The 17,848-nt window shown below is 58.1% G+C and overlaps 1 protein-coding gene across 2 annotated transcripts in view; it reads left to right on the forward strand.

Moving 5' to 3' along the window:
- Positions 1 to 17,848, forward strand: part of ACSF3 (acyl-CoA synthetase family member 3) — a 49,890-nt gene that overhangs the window by 26,982 nt on the left and 5,060 nt on the right. For both annotated transcript variants that reach the window (XM_049622801.1, XM_049622802.1), the window contains 2 exons: positions 7,734 to 7,860; positions 17,608 to 17,742. In XM_049622801.1, coding sequence (XP_049478758.1) covers positions 7,734 to 7,860; positions 17,608 to 17,742 — 262 coding nt within the window. The remainder of the gene's footprint in view (positions 1 to 7,733; positions 7,861 to 17,607; positions 17,743 to 17,848) is intronic.

Consider the following 17,848-nt stretch of genomic DNA (forward strand, 5'->3'; position numbering starts at 1 on the left):
CCCTTCAGTGGGGGGTGGGGTGACCAGGCTGTCCCCGCAGAGGCACTCCCCTCTGACAGACAGACCATCATCTGCCACGTGTCCCCTGCCTCGTGGATGCAGTGGGCTTACCAACTCTGTGTCGAGGGCCAGGAAGGAGGTGGCCATACCCCAAACTGGGAATCTTCACGGGAAGGCCAGCGGCGCCTGATGGGCAGGATGGATGGGCCGGATGAGTGTCTGCCAGCCCTTAGCTGCCCTGTGCCTCTCTCCCCCCGCCTGCACCAACGCTGGCCCCACGTGCCCTTGAAGGGCACGCTCAAGCCACGGAAGGCGAGCAGCCACTCCTTCCTGCCTTGAGCCCGTCCCCGCGTGCATACCCAGATCCTTCCAGCCCCAAGCAGTGGGCGGCACTGAGTGACACAGCCGTCCATCGGGACACGGTGGGAGCCCACAGCCAAGGAGGGACCTGGGGACCTTCAGGGGCCCTACCATGGGTCCCACCCGCCCTCACCGGCCTCCTTGGCCCATAGCCTACCTGCCTGCATTCCTGCCTCTTACTCCAGCAGGCTTTTCTCCACAGAAGGTTAGAGCAGATCCCTCACTGTGAACTTGGGCAGGTGTCCCGGCTTGTACCTGGGGGCTTTCTAGCACCTGCCGCTGCCAGAGAAAGACATTCAGGCTGCTTTCAGACGGGGAAGGCTTCATTCCAGTGCTGGCGGTTCTCTAGTATGGCCGCTTGTGGTAAGCGGAGTGGTACCTCTGCGTGGGTGCCCATGCCCTCGGTCACATGACAGTCCTACACGTGAGTCCTCTGAAGACGAAGACGAGAGTCCCCATGAAAACAGCCCAGGCTTTTGGCTGCAGCATGAAGCAGCATTGTGTGTGACTGCTGGGCACGCAAGTCTGGGGGTGTGCCCCATCCAACCTGCACCCGCGTATCCTTGGGAACAGCTGGGGCCCCCAGAACACCAGGTGTGGGCCTTGCTGATCGCCTGCCTACCTCTGAACTCGTCCCAGCAGATGTGGGGTGTTAACTCTGAGTAGGTCTAAGGAATCACAGCAGAAACCCCTGCAGGGCTCTGGTCCCACTTGTGACCCAGTGATCCAGGTGATGGAATGTAGCCTAAGGTAACATTTATTGTTACGCACTATTTTAGATCATTTATTTCTCTGTGATAATATTGTCATCAGTGTTCCCCTTCTCCTGGCTTATCTTCACTTTTTTTTAATTTTTGATGTTTATTTGTTTTTGAGAGAGAGAAAGAGCGCAAGGTGGGGGCGGGGAGGGGCAGAGAGAAGGAGACACAGAGTCAGAAGCAGGTTCCAGGCTCTGAGCTGTCAGCTCAGAGCCCGACGTGGGTCTCGAACCCACAAGCTGTGAGATCATGACCTGAGCTGAAGTCGGACGCTTAGCCAGCTGAGCCACCCAGGCGGCCCCCTATCTTCACCCTTGATAAGCCTTCATACCCTTGTCTCTAAAACTTATAAATGTCAGTGACCAAAATTAAGTTGACTCCTTTGTCCCAAAGTCTGTCTGATGAGTCAGTATCACATAAACCACTGTGTAATGGGTGCATGTGTATTTAGAGCTTCAAGTTGGTGGTTCGTTTTCCCTCTTTCCCTAAAGCAATGAAAAAAAAATTTTTTTTTTTTTTTTGCATAAAGAAAATGATGGCCTATTTTAGTTACTTGGTACTTGCTTTCCGTAGTCCAGAGACCCCCTGGCAAATCTGTAGGAAAATTAGGACTGGTAGATATGTGTGTCTTTATGGTATTGAACCCATGAGGGGTGGTACATATCTGAGCTGGTCTATACAGAGGTTGTATGCTCTTCTCCCTTGAACTGTGTATCTGTTTCTCTGCCAACACCAGTCTTGCTACTGTCGCTTTATGGTGAGTCTCAGAACTATAGCCTTATGCCACCAAGTTTATTCTTGTTCAGAGCTGTTTTAGTTATTGGTACTATTTTGCTTGCCATACCAGCTTTACAACTAGGTCGTTTGTATGTATTAAAAAATCCTTTGGGGATCTTGATCAAGATTGCACCTAAATCTGTAGATCAGTTTGGTGAAAATTAACATCCTCACTATGACAAGTCTTCTGATCCATGAACATGGTATGCCTCTGCATTCATTTAGGTCTTCTTGGTGTGTGTGTGTTCTAGCTCACTGATCCTTTACATGTCCCACTACATTTATTTTTTTCCTATTTTTTTTAATGTTTATTTAATTTTGAGAGAGAGAGAATCAGAGCATGAGCAGGGGAGGGGCAGAGAGACGGGGAGACACAGAATCTGAAGCCGGCTCCAGGCTCCGAGCTGTCAACACAGGGCCGCACGTGGGACCCACGAACTGTGAGATCATGACCTGAGCTGAAGTCAGATGCTTAACCGACTCAGCCACCAGGTGTCCGACATTGGTTGATTTTCTAATATCAAACCAGCCTTGAACTCCCAGGACCAACCCCCTTGCATATGGTATATCATTTATTTTATATGGTGCTGGATTGGATCTGTGAGCATTTTGCTGAGGGGTTTTGCATCTGTAGTTTCCCTTCATTGTGCTTTTTTTTTGTCATGTTTGGGTGTCAGGGTAATACCAGTGTCATAAAGTGAGTTGGGAGTTATTCCCTCCTCTTCTGTTTTCAAGGAGAGACTGCATGTAATTGGTATTATATATTTATTTAGATAGAATTTACCAGTGAAACCATCTGGGCCCGGAGGCTTCTTTTTTGGAAGACGTTAACCATTAATTCAGTTTCTTTAACAGTTATAGATAGGACTGTTCGGGTCATCTAATGCATCTTGGGTGAGTTTTGGCAGATTATGTTTTTTGAGAAATTGGTCCATTTAAGTTGTTGAATTCTATGCATAGCGTTTTCCGTGGCAACCCCTTACGAACCTTTCCGTGTCTGCATAACCTGAAGTATTCTTGTTACTCTTGTGGATAATTTGTGCCTTCTCCTTCTTTGTTCTTTGTTATTCTTGCTACAAGTTCATCCGTTTTATTGGTCTTTTCTGAAAGAACTTGTTTTTGGATTCATTGAGTTTTCTCTGTTGCTTTTCTCTTTTCATTTTAATTGGTTTCTCGTTCTTATCCTCATCGTTTCTTCTAGCTTGCGTTTTACACTTTTTACAGTTTCTTAAGGTGAAACGTTAGGTTGTCAGTTTGGGACCTTTTCTCCTTCCTGATTCATGAGTTTGCTCATGCAAATCTCCCAGCAAGCACTGCTGAAGCTTTACCTATCCCCCCGATTTTTATGTGTTGTCATTTCGTTCAGTTCAAAATATTTTCTGATTTTCTAGTTTCTCTTAAGACTTCCATGACTCATGGATCATTTAGAAGTATGTTGTTTATTTTCCAAGTGTTTGCAGGCTATTATCTTTCGGTTCCTCATTTTTAGTTTAATTCCCTTGCAGTCAGCATACTGGATACGATTCCAGTTGTTTTAACTTTGTGAAGGCGTATCGCGTGCCCCAGAACGTGGCCTGGTGGTGGACACGCATGCTGCTGCTTCCGGCCACAGCGCGTGCGGGTCCAGCCCCCGTGGTCGGGGTGCTCAGCTCCTCAGGTCTGTGCTGGGTGTCCGGCCGGTTCTGTCGCTAAGGAGGGGTGTGAACTCTCCTCCGTAATAGTCCGTTTCTGCTTTCTGGTGTTTGCTGATGTATTTGGGAAGTCTGTCACTTGGTGAATACGCGTTGATAATTGATACGTCTCCTTGGTGACTTGGCCACTGTGTCATCTTGTGATACCGCTCGTATGTAACGTTCTTTCTTCCAAGTTCATTTTGTCTCGTGTTAATACAGCTGCTCGGTTTGTTGTGATTGGTGTTTATGTGGTTGTATGGTCCCACGCCCTTGCTTCTAACCTGCCCGTGTCACTGTCCTTGAAGTGAGTGTCGTAGAGGTGGTGTGCGGTTGGATCGCGTATGGCTTCTCCCGTCCACCTGACAGTCTTTTAATTGGCGTGCTGAGAGCACTGACGTTGAATTTGATTATGGAAACGAGTGAACGCCAGCCACCCCCACCCACCACCATGTGCTGTTTGCTCGCTGTCTGTTTGCCCAGTTTCTCCTTGCCCCGCTTCCCTTTCACTGCGCTCTTTGGACCCGTGTTTTAGCAGCCCGTTGTAATTTACCTGTTGAGTTTTTGACTATCTGCCTTTGTGCAGCTTTTTAGTAGTTATTCTGGGGACTATAACATATATACTTCCCTTTTTGGAATCTACTTAGACTCCACACTTAACACTCCCAGAAGAATGTAGAATCCCTACCACGGTCAAAGAGAAAAATGCTCAGTGACGCTTGTTAAAAATGGCAGGGCAGACTTCATCCAGGACAGTGGGATAAGTGTAGGGCCCCCTGCGGTGGGGCTTTTCAGTGCGGAGGAGAGGTCGGGCTCAGCTCTGAGTGCAGTGTGGTCTGTGCACATGTTCTTGCAAGCAGCAGGGATCGACGGGATCTTTGCTGAGGGCAGGCCGGGTGATCAGATGTCACCTGGGGGTGATACCAGAGGTGAGGCTGACCAGGTATCAGAGCGGGGACTCTTGCTAAACTCAAACAGCAGGGTTTTGTTAAAACTGGATCTTACAGGGGCACCTGGGTGGCTCAGTCGGTTGAGCGTCCAACTTCGGCTCACGTCATGGTCTCGAGGTCCGTGAGTTCAAGCCCCACATCATGCTCTGTGCTGACAGCTCGGAGCCTGGAGCCCGCTTCATATTCTGTGTCCCTCCCCTGCTCATGCTCTCTCTCTCTCTCAAAAATAAACAAAGATTTCTTAAAAAATTAAAAAAAAAACCTAGATTTTACAGGAAGGGCACAGGTGGGCCTATGATAAATTTTGGGAGCCTGACTAAAGTCTGGTCAAGTAAAGAATCTTTGTCACCACATACGGGTCCCTTTGCCTTTTCTGTGTTCAGCAAACACCATTGTCGTGTGTAACATCTACAGAGGTAATAAACTCCATTAGGCAAGATTATAATGTTTGCTTTCAGCGCTCAAAACTGCAAAACCTCATGAGGAACAGAATAGTCAGTTTTCTTCACCCAGGTACTTACCAATTCTGATGCTTTTATTTCATTTCTGAGCTTCCCTGTTTTCTTCTGGCATCGTTTCCCTTCTGTCTGAAGAATGATCTCTGGCAATTCTTTTAATTCAGACCTGCCGGCCGCAGGTTGTCTTGTTTTTTGTTTTTTTTTTAATTTTTTTTTTCAACGTTTTTAATTTATTTTTGGGACAGAGAGAGACAGAGCATGAACGGGGGAGGGGCAGAGAGAGAGGGAGACACAGAATCGGAAACAGGCTCCAGGCTCCGAGCCATCAGCCCAGAGCCTGACGCGGGGCTCGAACTCACGGACCGCGAGATCGTGACCTGGCTGAAGTCGGACGCTTAACCGACTGCGCCACCCAGGCGCCCCAGGTTGTCTTGTTTTTTATCTAAGAGTGTCTTTGTCCCTTCTTCCATCCGTAACGTTACTCTCACTGGACCTGGGGTTCCGGGCTGATGCTTGGACGGTGCTGTCCCGCTTCTCTGGCCTCCGCGGCTTCTGCTGAGAAGGTGGTGGTCGTCGGAGGCGCGAATCCGCTCTGGCCACTGCCAGGCTTTTCCTTTATCCTTGGCCTGCAGTGCTTGGATCGTGATGTGTCTGAGCTGGCGTTTCTTTGGGTTTGTCCTTTTGGGGGTCCGCTGAGCTGCTTGAATCTGCGGGTTTCACCAGACTTGAGACTTTTCAGGCAGATTTTACCCACGACCCCTCTGGCTGCTCGCTGCTCGTCTCCTGGGAATCCGGTAGCAGGAATGCGGGCCCTTACGGCAGGGAGTAGGGTAGGGCCGGTTTTTCCTGTTGCTCAGATGGGGTGGGCCAGTTCTACTGACCGGTCTTCAAGTTCTCAGACTTTGCTTTGTGACCCCCATGCTGTTACTGAGCCCATCCAGTGAATTTTTTTTACTGCTGTTACCGTGCTTTCCAATTCTAAAATTTCCTTTTGGTTTTGCTTTAGAACTTTTCTCTCCCGGGGCTTTCAGTTTTTCCATGTACTTGTAGAGTGTTTGCCCTTCCGTTTGGAGCACGTTTATGATGTCTGTCTTAAAGTCTTCGTTAGGGGCGCTTAACATCTGTGCCGCCCGGCCTTGTCCTGCACAGATGGCCTTTTTCCAGAAGAGTTGACATTTTGCTGGCTCTTCACGTGCTGAGTAATCTTGCGCCCAGGACGCAAGAGTATTATGTTATGAGACTCTGGGCCTTGTTTATTTCCAGTGGAGAATGCTGACTTTTTTATTGTTTTACTGTTACCCAGTTAGCTTCAGTCATCCAGCGCCAGCCTTCTCTGGGGTTGGGTGCCTGCCTGTTTATTTTCGGGGCCTTTGCCTCGCCGCCCTGTGGCCAGTCTGACCTTGGCAGTGGAACCAGATAGAGGGCAGCAGTGGAAAAATGGGTGAAATTCAAATCAAGTCTCTGGTTCAGCTGAAAGACAAACGCTGCCTCCTGCAAGCAGGCTAGATGGCAGGCGCTCGGCTGGGCCCTGCACGTGGAGCCCTGTCCCCTTGGGGTGGGGTTGCTGTGTCTGTGGGAAGGGGGCTCAGGAGTCAGTAGACAGCTGCTGCGTCGTTCTTGGAATTCCATTCTGTCCAGGCCTCAGACAAACGAGTCAGACAGTTTTACAGCCTCTTTTAAAGGGGTCTCTGAGTTTTTTTTTTTTTAGAGAGGGATGGTTCTTCCCCAGAATAAGTTCATTCCAGGTGGGAGTTGATAAGTCAAAGCACAGCACTGGCCTCGGTTCAGTCACCTCTCCTGGGTCCACTGACAGCTTCCCACGGGGCCTCTTGACGTGCTCGTCCTCTGCACGGTCTTCTGGCTTCACGGAGAGCCTCTCAGCTTCTTACAAAACCCAGTCTCCCTCCTGCCCTGCGCTGTGGTCACAACGGAGAGAGCCCCCTGCTTCCCAGGGCCACGTGATCCGGGCGCGCCCTCTCCTGGACACCTGGGGCCTGCTCGCGAGCCAGCCTTTCTCGGTTGGCTCTCCGCTCAGCCTCCTTCTAACCGAGCGGAGGCCCCGCGGGAGCTGCCAGGACCCAGCTCCTGCTGCCGCCCCGGAGCGCAAGCCGGCCACGCACGCCTCCTCACACACACGTCCTGTGTGTGTGCTTTCTCCAGGAAGCACCCTGAAGACGGGAGTTTCATCAGGTGCCGGGATCACAGCTTTTACAAGTGGACAGGCGGCTCAAACCCAGCCAGGCTCCGACTGAGACCTGGGTCAGTGACTCACGTCCTCCACTAGAGGACGGGGCTTTGTAGGACGAACGCGGTGCCTCAGCTCCCCGCACGGCGCCGTCTGCCTGGGCTCTGGGACTGAGCGGTGCATTTCTCAGGGCACCCGGGGGCTCAGCTGCTTAAGCGCCTGATGCTCGTTCTCAGCTCAGGTCATGATCTCGGCCCGGGTCATGATCTCACGGTTCATGGGATTGAGCCCCGTGTCAGGCTCTGTGCTGAAAGTGAAGAGTCTGCTTGGGATTCTCTCTCCCTCTCCGCCCCTCTCCCACTTGTACACATGCATTCACCCGCTTTTTTCCTCTCCCGCTCTCTCAAGTAAACATTTAAAAACAACGAAACAAGAAAGATGCATTTTTCAATCATTTCCAACAAAATGTCTAATTTTGGAAGGGTGCGTGTCTCCAGGGGTCACGAGGGAGGCAGGGGGAGCCCCACACTGCGAGGTGTGTGCTCTGAGGTATGCGTTTCTCTCCCGTGCTGTAGGTGACCCCAGGGTTCACGGAGAAGGAAGGAGAGCTCTTGGTCAGGGGGCCATCCGTGTTCCGTGAATACTGGGACAAACCAGAAGAAACCAGAAATGCCTTCACCTGCGACGGCTGGTTCAAGACAGGTAGGAGGGGGGCCGGAGGGAAGGGGACACCCCATCTTCGAGGCTGTGTCCCCACCTGCCCCCAGAGCCCACCAACCTCTGAAATGAGGACAGCAATGAGGCCTGGTGGTCCTGCCGCGTGCCGTGGGTCAGGAGCCCCCTGAGTGTCAGACACCCTCCTCGCCCCTCCCTCCCACCTTCCCCAAGCCCCCCTGCTTTGTAAATCTTCTCGTCCCCCCTCCCCCCACGCAGGATCCTAGGTCCTTCCGATACTATGTGCTTCCTTTTCCATCCGGGTCATTGTACGTTGTTCTCCCCACGTGCCTGGGTGGATTGTGGTGCTGCCTTGATGTGGGGGCCCCCACCCCCAGCGGGACCTGGAGCCTGCTCAAGCTCCGTGCCCCCGCCCTGGCCCCTCCGCTGTCCTCGCCCTTTCTGTCCCCTCCGCCCCCCGCCTCCCCTCCTTGGTCCCAGCAGACCTTGTGAACGCTAGGTTTGCAACTACAGCAACTCACTTCTGTGTGTGCTCACTTAGAACGTGTGCATGGTCCGCTTCCGGGTGGTTTCTCCTTTCCTTCTTGTTTGTCTGTATTTGTAAAAGTTCTGTGCTGAGAATGCATCATTTCATAAGAATCTCAAGACACTGTTTTCCAAAAAGAAAGGCCTGTTTTCACATATCACCATACGCGGCCCCGTAAGCAGAAATCTGCCTCATTCCGTGCTCTCCTGTGGGGAGCAGAGCCGAGGAGAGACGGCAGGCAGCTGGAGCAGGGTGCCTTGGGGTCACCGTGCACCTCTTAGAACAGTGGCTGTGGCCCTGAGCCTCGTGGCCCCACAGTGTGTGCCTGTGGCTGGCATTCGTGCGGGCACCTCACCGGGCTCGTGTCAGCGTGGATCTGTGGACGGCAGGATCACGTGTCCACTCTGATCTGCTGCTGTCGTGGGCCTGGGGTCACCGAGCGGCAGAGCGGGGACCCACGTAGACCCTGACAGTCTCGGGGTGCCGTGTGGGCCCGTCAGATGGGGGTTTGGTTTGAAGGGACAGAGGGAGGATCGGGGGGGGGGGGGGGGGAACGTGGAGGTGTCCCCTTCCTGTCCCACTGGCCAGGCGGCACGTGGGTCCAGACTTGCTGGTCCTGCAGCTTCCGTGGTTCTGTCGCTTGCCTGCAAAAGCGACATCCCAGCGGCCACGGGTGGAGGCGTCCAGGCTCCCCTTTCCCTCTGTGCCGGGCAGAGAAAGCAGGTGTGCAGATGGTTGTGAAGGGTTTGTAGAGGGGACGTCTGTCAGCCTTCGGAGCAAGGCCGGGCCCTGAGAACCCTGGCAGGTCAGCAGAGGGCTCAGGGGTCAGGACCCAGGAACCCTGATCACCTGTTTCGGAACCTCCTGTCTCCACGACAGGACGTGGTCAGCACGTTAGCTCGCACCTGCGTGGTGTCCCTTTGTGGACACCACGTTCACACAAGCCAGTCTCATAGCAGCAAACCTCTCCGTGTCATTGTCTTTCAAATGCATTGTGTAAGAAATGCTTATTTTGAGCCAATCTTGTTGTCTGTAGCCCTCTGCATGGTCCCTTACTTGCTTTATGGCCGTCTTCTTTTATTTTTAAGTTCAGGTAAAAAGCCACAGATGCTTTTTTCTCTGAAAACCCGGGAGCCCAAGCCCCGTGGACTTTGCCGGTGGCAGCTCCCTGGGCACCGGTGGCCGCGTGCACAGTGTGGGCACTCAGCGTGAAAGCACCCAGTCCCTGCCGCTGATGAATCTTTGCGTTGAAAAGGGATAGCCTGCATTAATTATTGTAAAGAGATGTCTTTAGGAGAAAATGATTTTGAAATTCAGTTTAATTTCATTGTAATGCGCTGCAAACAGGAAGGGAGTGTGTGTGTTTAATTGGCTCTCGGGGGTGAGGCCTGGAAGCCGTGTGCCTTTGTCACAGGCCATTAGCGATACAGGCTGCATAACGAGCGGGCGCAATCAGCTCACAGCTGCCGGCTCCTGCGGGGAGAGCATGATATTAAATAGAAATCAGGATAAATGAAACTTAACCCTTTCCCTGGCCGGCCCCTCCTGCCGTGGGGTTCTGGAGGGCTGCTGGGGAGCCGCTGCTGGCGGCTGCACGGGGAAGGGCCGAGTCCGCCGTGGAGGAGAGGAGAGAGGTCGCCGGCCATCCCTGCCCAGGCCCTGCCTCCTTCCCCAGGTGCGCGGGGAGCTCCCTACAAGCCTACAAGCTCCCTACAAGGGTCGTGGCTGCCCCTCGGGGAGGAGATCCAGGGTCTCCTGGGAAACTCTTCTGGCAGTCACAGTGACCCCTCCTGGCTCTCGTCCCGCCGGAGCGCCACCACGTGGGCTCAGAAACCATCGCGCGTGGGCACCAGCGCTGGCCCGGGCAGGGGGAGGTGATACCCCAGGAGCCAGGTGCCCTCAGGCCTTTATGTTAACTTACTGTTGGAGCAGAGGACAGAGGACACAGCTGAGGACACGGGACGGAGGCGAGGACACTGGGTGGAGCTGAGGACACGGAGTTGGGGACATCGAGTTGGGGACGTAGAATGGACATGGGGACAGAGCTAGGCAGGCCTCATGCTTCCTGCTGCCTTTGATGCTTCCCCCTGAGCAGTTTTGTGTTAAAGACACTGGTAACTGAACATAAGGAAACAAAAACGGCCTGACTTTAAAAAATACTTCATCATATGCTGTTTAGTGTTAGGAAGTGACCTCACAAACCGTGCGTGCTAAGAACACATTAACGCGTTGGTTGAAGGTCGTTAGGGCGTGGGAAGCAAGTGCCCTGAGCAAATCCACCAGAATACCAGCGGGTTCTTGCCTTCTTCCCCAGCGAGCACGCGACGTCATTCCTGGGGACCGACAATACAGCGACTCAGCAGCAGGGCGATGGAGGGGCCCTGACGGGCATCGGGGTACACAGGGGTCCTCTCCAGAGCCGTGCCCCCCAGAGGATCGCTCCCTGAGCCCAGGCAGCCCTGGGGCGGGGGGAGCCAGCGAAGGCGATGGGCGGATCACAGCAGAGAAGGGCGGTTGGCCGTAAAAATACACAAAATACGGTCTCACTTCGTAGCGACGAAAGAGGAAAGTACAGAGACCGAGATTTACTCCTTCACCAAATTGGTAAAGCTTCTGAACGCTTGGTACTCGCCGCCATGAGGCTGGTACTTCCCCTCCTGCAGCTGGGATCGTGTCAGGAGTGTTTCTGCGAATCTGTCCAAGGAAATGAGGAGAATGGGCAGAGACGGGTGTGCAGACGTCCACTGGGGCGTTATTGGTAAGGCGGGAGGGCAGTGATGGAGGCTGCCGGTCGTGAGGCGCGCCCGACGGTGGGTGTTGAGAGGCCTTTAGAAACCGTGCTTTGGAGACCAATGATAGTGTGAACTGGTGACGCGTGCCGTGCGCGTGCCGGGTTCCTGTGCGCTTAGCACACCGCCGGCCCCCGTCACCCGTGTGAGGGGCTCCCTCTTTGCCTGGGTCTCTGGCCCCCGGCGCTCCCACAGCGAGCTGCTGCTCTCACGGACACGGCGGGTACACGCCATGCTCATACTCCCCGCTCCCCTGGTGAAGAAGGACCCAGAAGGGCGCTCGGGCCCCGAGTCTGCCCTGCTCACCTGCCGCCTCGCGGCTGTCCTGAGTTCTGGTTTGCTTCTCCAACCAGGGATCTTCCGTTTTGGCCAATAAGTCCTAGTCAGGACCTACACCCAGGGATGCCGTGCTGGGCATCGGCCACGCGTGTTCGTGGGTGTGGGTGCGCGGAAGGGAGGGCTGTCACCGACCTGGGAGGCGGGGTCACAGTGAAGGCTGTGCCAGGCGACGGGGCACAGACTGCTACTGGTCCGGCCCCCGTGCTGGCGTCTCCTTCCTGAGTGTGTCGTGTCTTTTAGTTTTTGTCTTGCTTAAGAATCCTTTGTTTCCCAGGGCTCCCGGGGGTGCTGTCCTGTGTCATCTTGTGTCACTTGTCAGGCTCTGCTTTCATAAAGCTAAGTCTCAGACCCCCCGCGACAGGCTCCTGTGGGCAGTGATGCGGAGGGCGCCCCCCGTTGGATGTCGAGCTCCTGCCCCCTGCGGGCCACCGTGCTGCTCCTTCGGCCCCACACCCTGGGCGGCGGATGACTGTGAGTTCGCGGTTTATGTCAAAGTTGTACACGCGGCTTGAGGACCCCTGTGGCCCCGGCAGTCTGGGAGCCCGCCCCGGAGGCCCCGCCCTCAGTGCATGGGGCACTCGGACCCGAGGCTCATGGTAACCGTGGTCCTTCTGTCCTTGCCTCCCTGAGCAAGGCGTCTACGCCGCCCCGCCTCCTGGGGGAGACCCCGGTGCCGGCCGCGCCCACTGGGCCCCTCCTGCACCCGCGGCCGCCTCCTTCCCTTCCGCTCCGGAGCCCAGGAGCCCCCTGACGACGGGCACGCGGGTGCACACTCGGGGGGCACTCGGGGGGCACGTGTGTCTGACGTGCTCGTTCTGTCGGGCCGGTAGAGTTCGGGGTCGGAGCCTCCGCGTTTGCCGCAGCCGCGCCCTTCCTCACGCTGCACGGCCTTTCCCCTCTTTGCGGTCCTGGAGAATCTTCTCCGTCCCAGACACCTGAAGTCGGACAAGCCGAGCGCCGAGGCCGCTCCGACTTTGACTCTGTCCTGATGCCGGTGCTCGGATCCCCACGGCCTGCGATTCTGGGAGTCGGTCGGCTGATTTTCTCCCCCTGGAGCCCGGCCGGCGCGCAGGGGCTGAGAGCAGGAAGGGCAGGCGGGAGGCCGAGCCCCATGTTCACAGGCCTCCTTCCCCGACGCACCCGCCCCCCCGGCCCCCCCCGGCGCATCCGCCGAGCCTCCAGTGCCGACCAGCTTCCCGGGGCGCCTGTCCACACCCCGCAGGTCAGCTGTTCCCGACCGCTGGTCCCCAGCTTGCAGCCTCCAGCGTTTCCTACCGTCCCTACTGAAGGCTTCGGGCCCTGGAAACGTGGTCACTCTTGGTTTTCTCTTGGTTTTCTCAAGAGGGAGACAGTGTGTGTCACACCAGCGGGCTTTAGGGGGCTAATTCTCCCGGGAGTTGTGTCATTTCCTTCCGGCGTCTTCCTAGGCCTCTTGGTCACAGGAGTGAGTCCCCAGGCGGCAGGAGGGAGGCCACCGCATGAGGGAGGAGTGGGGCCTTGGGGTCCCCCTCGTGCAGGCGGGTGACAGCGGCTCCTCTGTCTTTCAGGCGCCCAGCTGTCTGGGTAGCAGAGCCGAGGAGAGGGGCTGGCGCGTGTGCCCCCCGCTGCCCGGCCTAGGCTTCCGTGCCCGCAGACGGACGCAGGAGCGGTGGGGGGGAGCCACCCCCATCTCCCCAGGGACCAGGAGCCAAAGCCTGAGTCCCCGTGGCTGCTGGAAGAGCCAGCTGGTCCCGCCCCTGGGTCCGTCACTTGCCTGCCCCGGATCCTGCACGGCCGAGGACGGTGTGCCCGCCAGCGGCCCAGGGTGCCAGGTCTGCCGCCCGTGCACGCCCACACATCCGGAAAAGCAGCCTCCGGGCGTCGGGAGGTTTGTTTCCAATGACTGAGGCAGAGACAGGAAGTGGCCGTGGCTTTGAGAGCAGTGCACACGTCCTGCTCAAACCCGCAAACCCGCACTAAGGTTTACGGGTGGTGATACCGCATCTGTCCGAATAAAACCCCCGCAGAGTGAGCTCCAGAGCTGAGAGGTAGGATGGTCACTGGCAGGGGACGCGGATTCCAGAATCCATGCCCTTTGATAGATACGTTGTTATAAAAAGTGAAAGTTACCAACTCGGTTGGGGTCTTGTGTGTGTGAGGCCCCTTCTGGGTGGCAGGCGTGGTCTCCCCGTGGGCCCAGCCTCTGTTGCTCTGCTGGGACTTACTTAGACCCGTGGCTTCTGTGCCCTAGACCCTTATGGTGGGGCAGGAAGGGCCCAGGGAGTCCCCGGGGACACGCAGGAGGGTCCCAGATGCCTTCCAGCGACTGTTCACAGGGAAGCAGGGAATCACAAGCCCCGAGGATGGGCCCCGTGCCAGAGGGAACTCACAAGGAGGCCCCTTCGGACCGAGGTCCGGGCCGCTGTGAGAAGGCAGCGGCCTAGTGGGCGCAGAGGCAGGTCCCGGGGACCGAGTGGGCAGAGCTGGAAAATTCCATCCTAGAAGTGTCCCTTCGGCTTTGTGAAAGGCATCAAGGGACTTGGGATTTCTTCTGTGGGCCCCAGGAGGCCACCCCCTGCGGCTGGCAAGGCATCCCGAGGCGGCCAGCGGGCGCAAGGTTTCTGCTGAAGCAGCAGCAGTCGTGGGTGGGTGGCCGGAGTGAAAGTCAGCACTCAGTCCTGACCGTGCCACAGGACCCGGTGTTCGTGTGCACACTCTGGATGCAGAACTGGACCCCCCCGAGGCCCCCCCGAGGCAGGCACGGGACTGGGCTGACTGCCCGTCAGCCGGCTCTAATGGAAGGATGAGGCTCTCGGCCCTGCTGCCTGGCCTCTCGCTGGCGGGCGAGGGGCTGCCTCCTTCCCCGACACAGAAACCAGGTGCCTCGGGAAGGACATTGAACCTGCACTGTCCTCTCTCCCACTCAGCCTTCCGCATCAGCGGGTGGAAACCCCGTGTGCAGCCACGGCCTGCTGGGTACGGTGGTGGCCCTGGCTGGTCTGCACGCATACGGGCACCTCCCGGGGTGGGGAGGCCTGGGGGGCAGAGGCCTGTGGCAGAGGGAGTCAACCCACCACGGAGCTGCCTCCTAGCACTGGCTGGGGGCGACGCAGGGTCGCGGGGCCTGGTGGGGCCCGACACGCACAGGTACAGAGTGGAGGGCCGGGTTCTCCTGCCGCCCTGCACCCCCATGCACCCTTCCCCCCCACCTCCGCCCCCGGAGAGGGAGGCAGGTGTTTCCCGGCAAGGGTGGAGCGCTGACACCTGAGGGGACCTCACCAGGCACGTTGATTAGCACCCTGCTGAGCAATTTCCTGTGCTGGGTCTCAGTCCTGAGTTTAGTTCACAGATTCTTTCTTTAAGGACTTCTTGCTTCCTTGCGGGGCGGTTCAGAGGCTGCAGTGACTTGGCAGTGAGCCCGCCAGGGGAGGCCGGAAACTTCTCCATAGGCCAAACAGCAATTTCTTAAAACTTTTTCTTTGAACTAGGCACAGACTCACGGCAAGTGCAGATGGCGTGCAGGCCGGTCACCTTCACACCATTCCCCAGCGTCCTCGTCCCCCGCACAACACCAAAGCCCACCAGCCCTACACACACGTGTGCTCACTGCCCTCATCGCAAGAGTAGATGGGGCCCCCCTCCCTCCGCCCCCATCCCTGTGGTTTAGGGCGTGGCACCGAAATAGGTCCTACAAGTGTACCCGGCATGGTTCCCGGGAAATCCGCGTCCTCCGGGCAGGCCTCCAGGCTCCACACCCAACCCGCCTGACGCGGACACTTGGGGAGCACGCGAGGGTGTCCCTGCAAGGAGGTGCGGCCCCATGGTGTGCGGCAGGCCTGAGCCGTCCCGCGTCGGCTGTCACCGCCCAAAAAACAGAACCCGTGTCTCCGCCGACCAGGCTCACCCCCCATCTCCCCGGGGGCAGGGCTGGACACTGGCCAGGTGGCGTCCACGGCGCAGCGGGGTCGGCGCTGGAAGGAGTGGGCGTGTTGCCGAGGAGGCCGGGTGCATGAACGCGTGGGGCGGGTGGGTGCTGTCCCGGTACCACCTGGGTCTGGGAGGCGCTAGTGTTTCTCAACGCCGTGAATGGCAGGCCGGTGCGCGGTGGGCGGGGGCTGTGGGATCGGCGACTTCCGGCAGGGCTGCGTCGCTGACTGCGAGGTCTGGGGGGGCAGGAGGGGGGACGCAGGGACCAAGGTGGCCGCGGGGCCTGTGGGGTCTGCGGGGTCGGGGTTTGGAGACAGTGGCCTCCTGCCAGCCACCATCTCTGCTGGACTTAGCCTCTGTTTCAGCCAGCGCCCAGGGAAATGGAGCAGAACGCCTGAAGGAGGTGGTGAAGGCCCTTGCTTTCTGGGACGTCCAGCAGCCTTGCGGGCCAGGCCTCCCACTTCTGAGTGTGTCACCGGGTTAGCCGGAGCCCCCACCCTTCCGCCCGAGGTCCCGCACTCAGAACCGAGGTGCCTGGGGCCTCAGGGTCTCCAGGCACAGTGGGGAGGGGTCCCTGGGAGAGCAGGGCGATCCCATCCTGGTCCCCTTCGCCCCCGAGACGGTGGTCCCCCACCCGGCCCGTCCCCTGTCCAGGGCAGCGAGCCAGAGCCCTGGGCCTCCTTTCCCTGCAGTATGGCAGGGCAGGTGGCCTGCCGCACAGCCTCACCCGCCCCGGTGTGGGCACATGGGGCGTCTTCAGCAGGACCAGGGACAGGAGCCTGAGCCCGGGGCAGGGTCGCTCGAGCCGCTGGGCCTCTGGGCAAGTAGAGATGGTGGGGGCTGGCCCACGAAAACTGCTGGAGGACCCGAGTGCCAGCGTGGTGTCCCCTCCAGCAGCAGGAAGCAGTAACTGCTTGGACTAGGGCCATTTGGGGTATTTAAGGAGCAGGTGGCCGGCGGTCAGAAAGCTCTCAGGAGACCACACAGCCATCCAGTGGGGAAGGGGTACAGCCAGGGCTGGGGCTGCACCCCAGGAATGGGGGGCACAGTGGGCCTCGCAGGACCCAAGACCGACTGCACCCGCCCCCGTGCTCCTCCACACTTGGGCCCCTTCCCTGCTGGCCAGCCAGCCCCCCAGTCGGCTGTCCTGGGGCCACGACGCCCTTTCCAATTGCACTTGCCAAGCCTTTGGCTTCTTCTGCTTCCTGTCGGCGGGGGAGAGCCCGTCACGCTCGTGGCCCTGTGCTCTTGAAGCCTGGCCTTCCCGCGCCATCGTGAGCAAGCCGGCCGCCCGGCTGCCCACAGGCTTCCGTCTGGTTTAGTAGACCGGATCACGCCCTACGCTGCGGCAGCTCGGGGCGGGGTGCGGAATGATGGATGGTGCCTTCCCGCACGGGCGGCGTGACTCCTAATGAAACACTTATGATTTATTCCAGCCAGGAACCCGGCACGGAGCGCGAGGTGTGCGGTCGTCTGCAGGGCGTACCAGCGCTGTCCTCAGAGGGCTGGGGGGGGGGGGGGGGGGGGGGAGGGGGGGGCGTCCCCACGTGCACGTGCCCACACGTATTCACACACGTCGGCGCACAGACACACGCCCACCTCCTCCGCGCCCTCACGTCCTGGGCTGGCACTCGCTGTCCCCACGCCACCCGCCTGCTCGCGCTAGGATGCGGGCGAGCGTCATATTGCCCAGTGCTGCCCGAGAGAGGACCGCCGGGGGAAGCGGGATGGGGGACCACGAAGTCGGGGTGGGGGAGCAGGAGAACTTTCTGCTGTCAGAGACCCCGTGTGACTGTGCACAGCCCAGGGGACCCCACAGACGAAAGGCAGCTGCGGCGGGACCCGCCGCGCCGGGACCCGGCTGGGACCAGGACCCCGCGGTGGGATGGCCGAGGCAGCTGGGCCTCGCTGCCTCTGTTGTCACGGGCCTGAGAAGGGGCAGCAAGAGGCAGCCACCGTGCCTCTGAGCCCTGGTCTCTACGGGCGGGCGGTCTCCATCGGCCCTTCTGGGACACTGCTGTCTGCGTGGGGACCTCAGGCTGAGGTCACAGCCGTTGGAACTCAGGCTTTGCCGCCTTGTCCTGAGACCCCGCATCCACCGCGGTCCCACGGGGTCACCACTTGGGGGGTACTGCTCCCAGACACGGGCACCCAGCCGCGCGTATGCCCCTGTAAACACGCGTGCCTGCTGGTGACCAGAGCCCCTTCCCTCAGGCGACACAGCCGTGTTCAAGGACGGCAGGTACTGGATCCGGGGTCGCACGTCCGTAGACATCATCAAGAGCGGTGGCTACAAGATCAGCGCCCTGGAGGTGGAGCGGCTCCTGCTGGCGCACCCCAGCATCACAGGTCCACGGCGCCCCCACGCCCCGCCCCCACGCCCCGCCCCCACGTCTGCTGGGGCCCGCCCACCTCCTCCCTCGCCACCTCCTCCCTCGCCACCTCCTCCCTCGCC

This window comes from Panthera uncia (assembly GCF_023721935.1).
Source record: "Panthera uncia isolate 11264 chromosome E2 unlocalized genomic scaffold, Puncia_PCG_1.0 HiC_scaffold_20, whole genome shotgun sequence".
In the NCBI taxonomy this organism is placed as follows: Eukaryota; Metazoa; Chordata; class Mammalia; order Carnivora; family Felidae; genus Panthera; species Panthera uncia.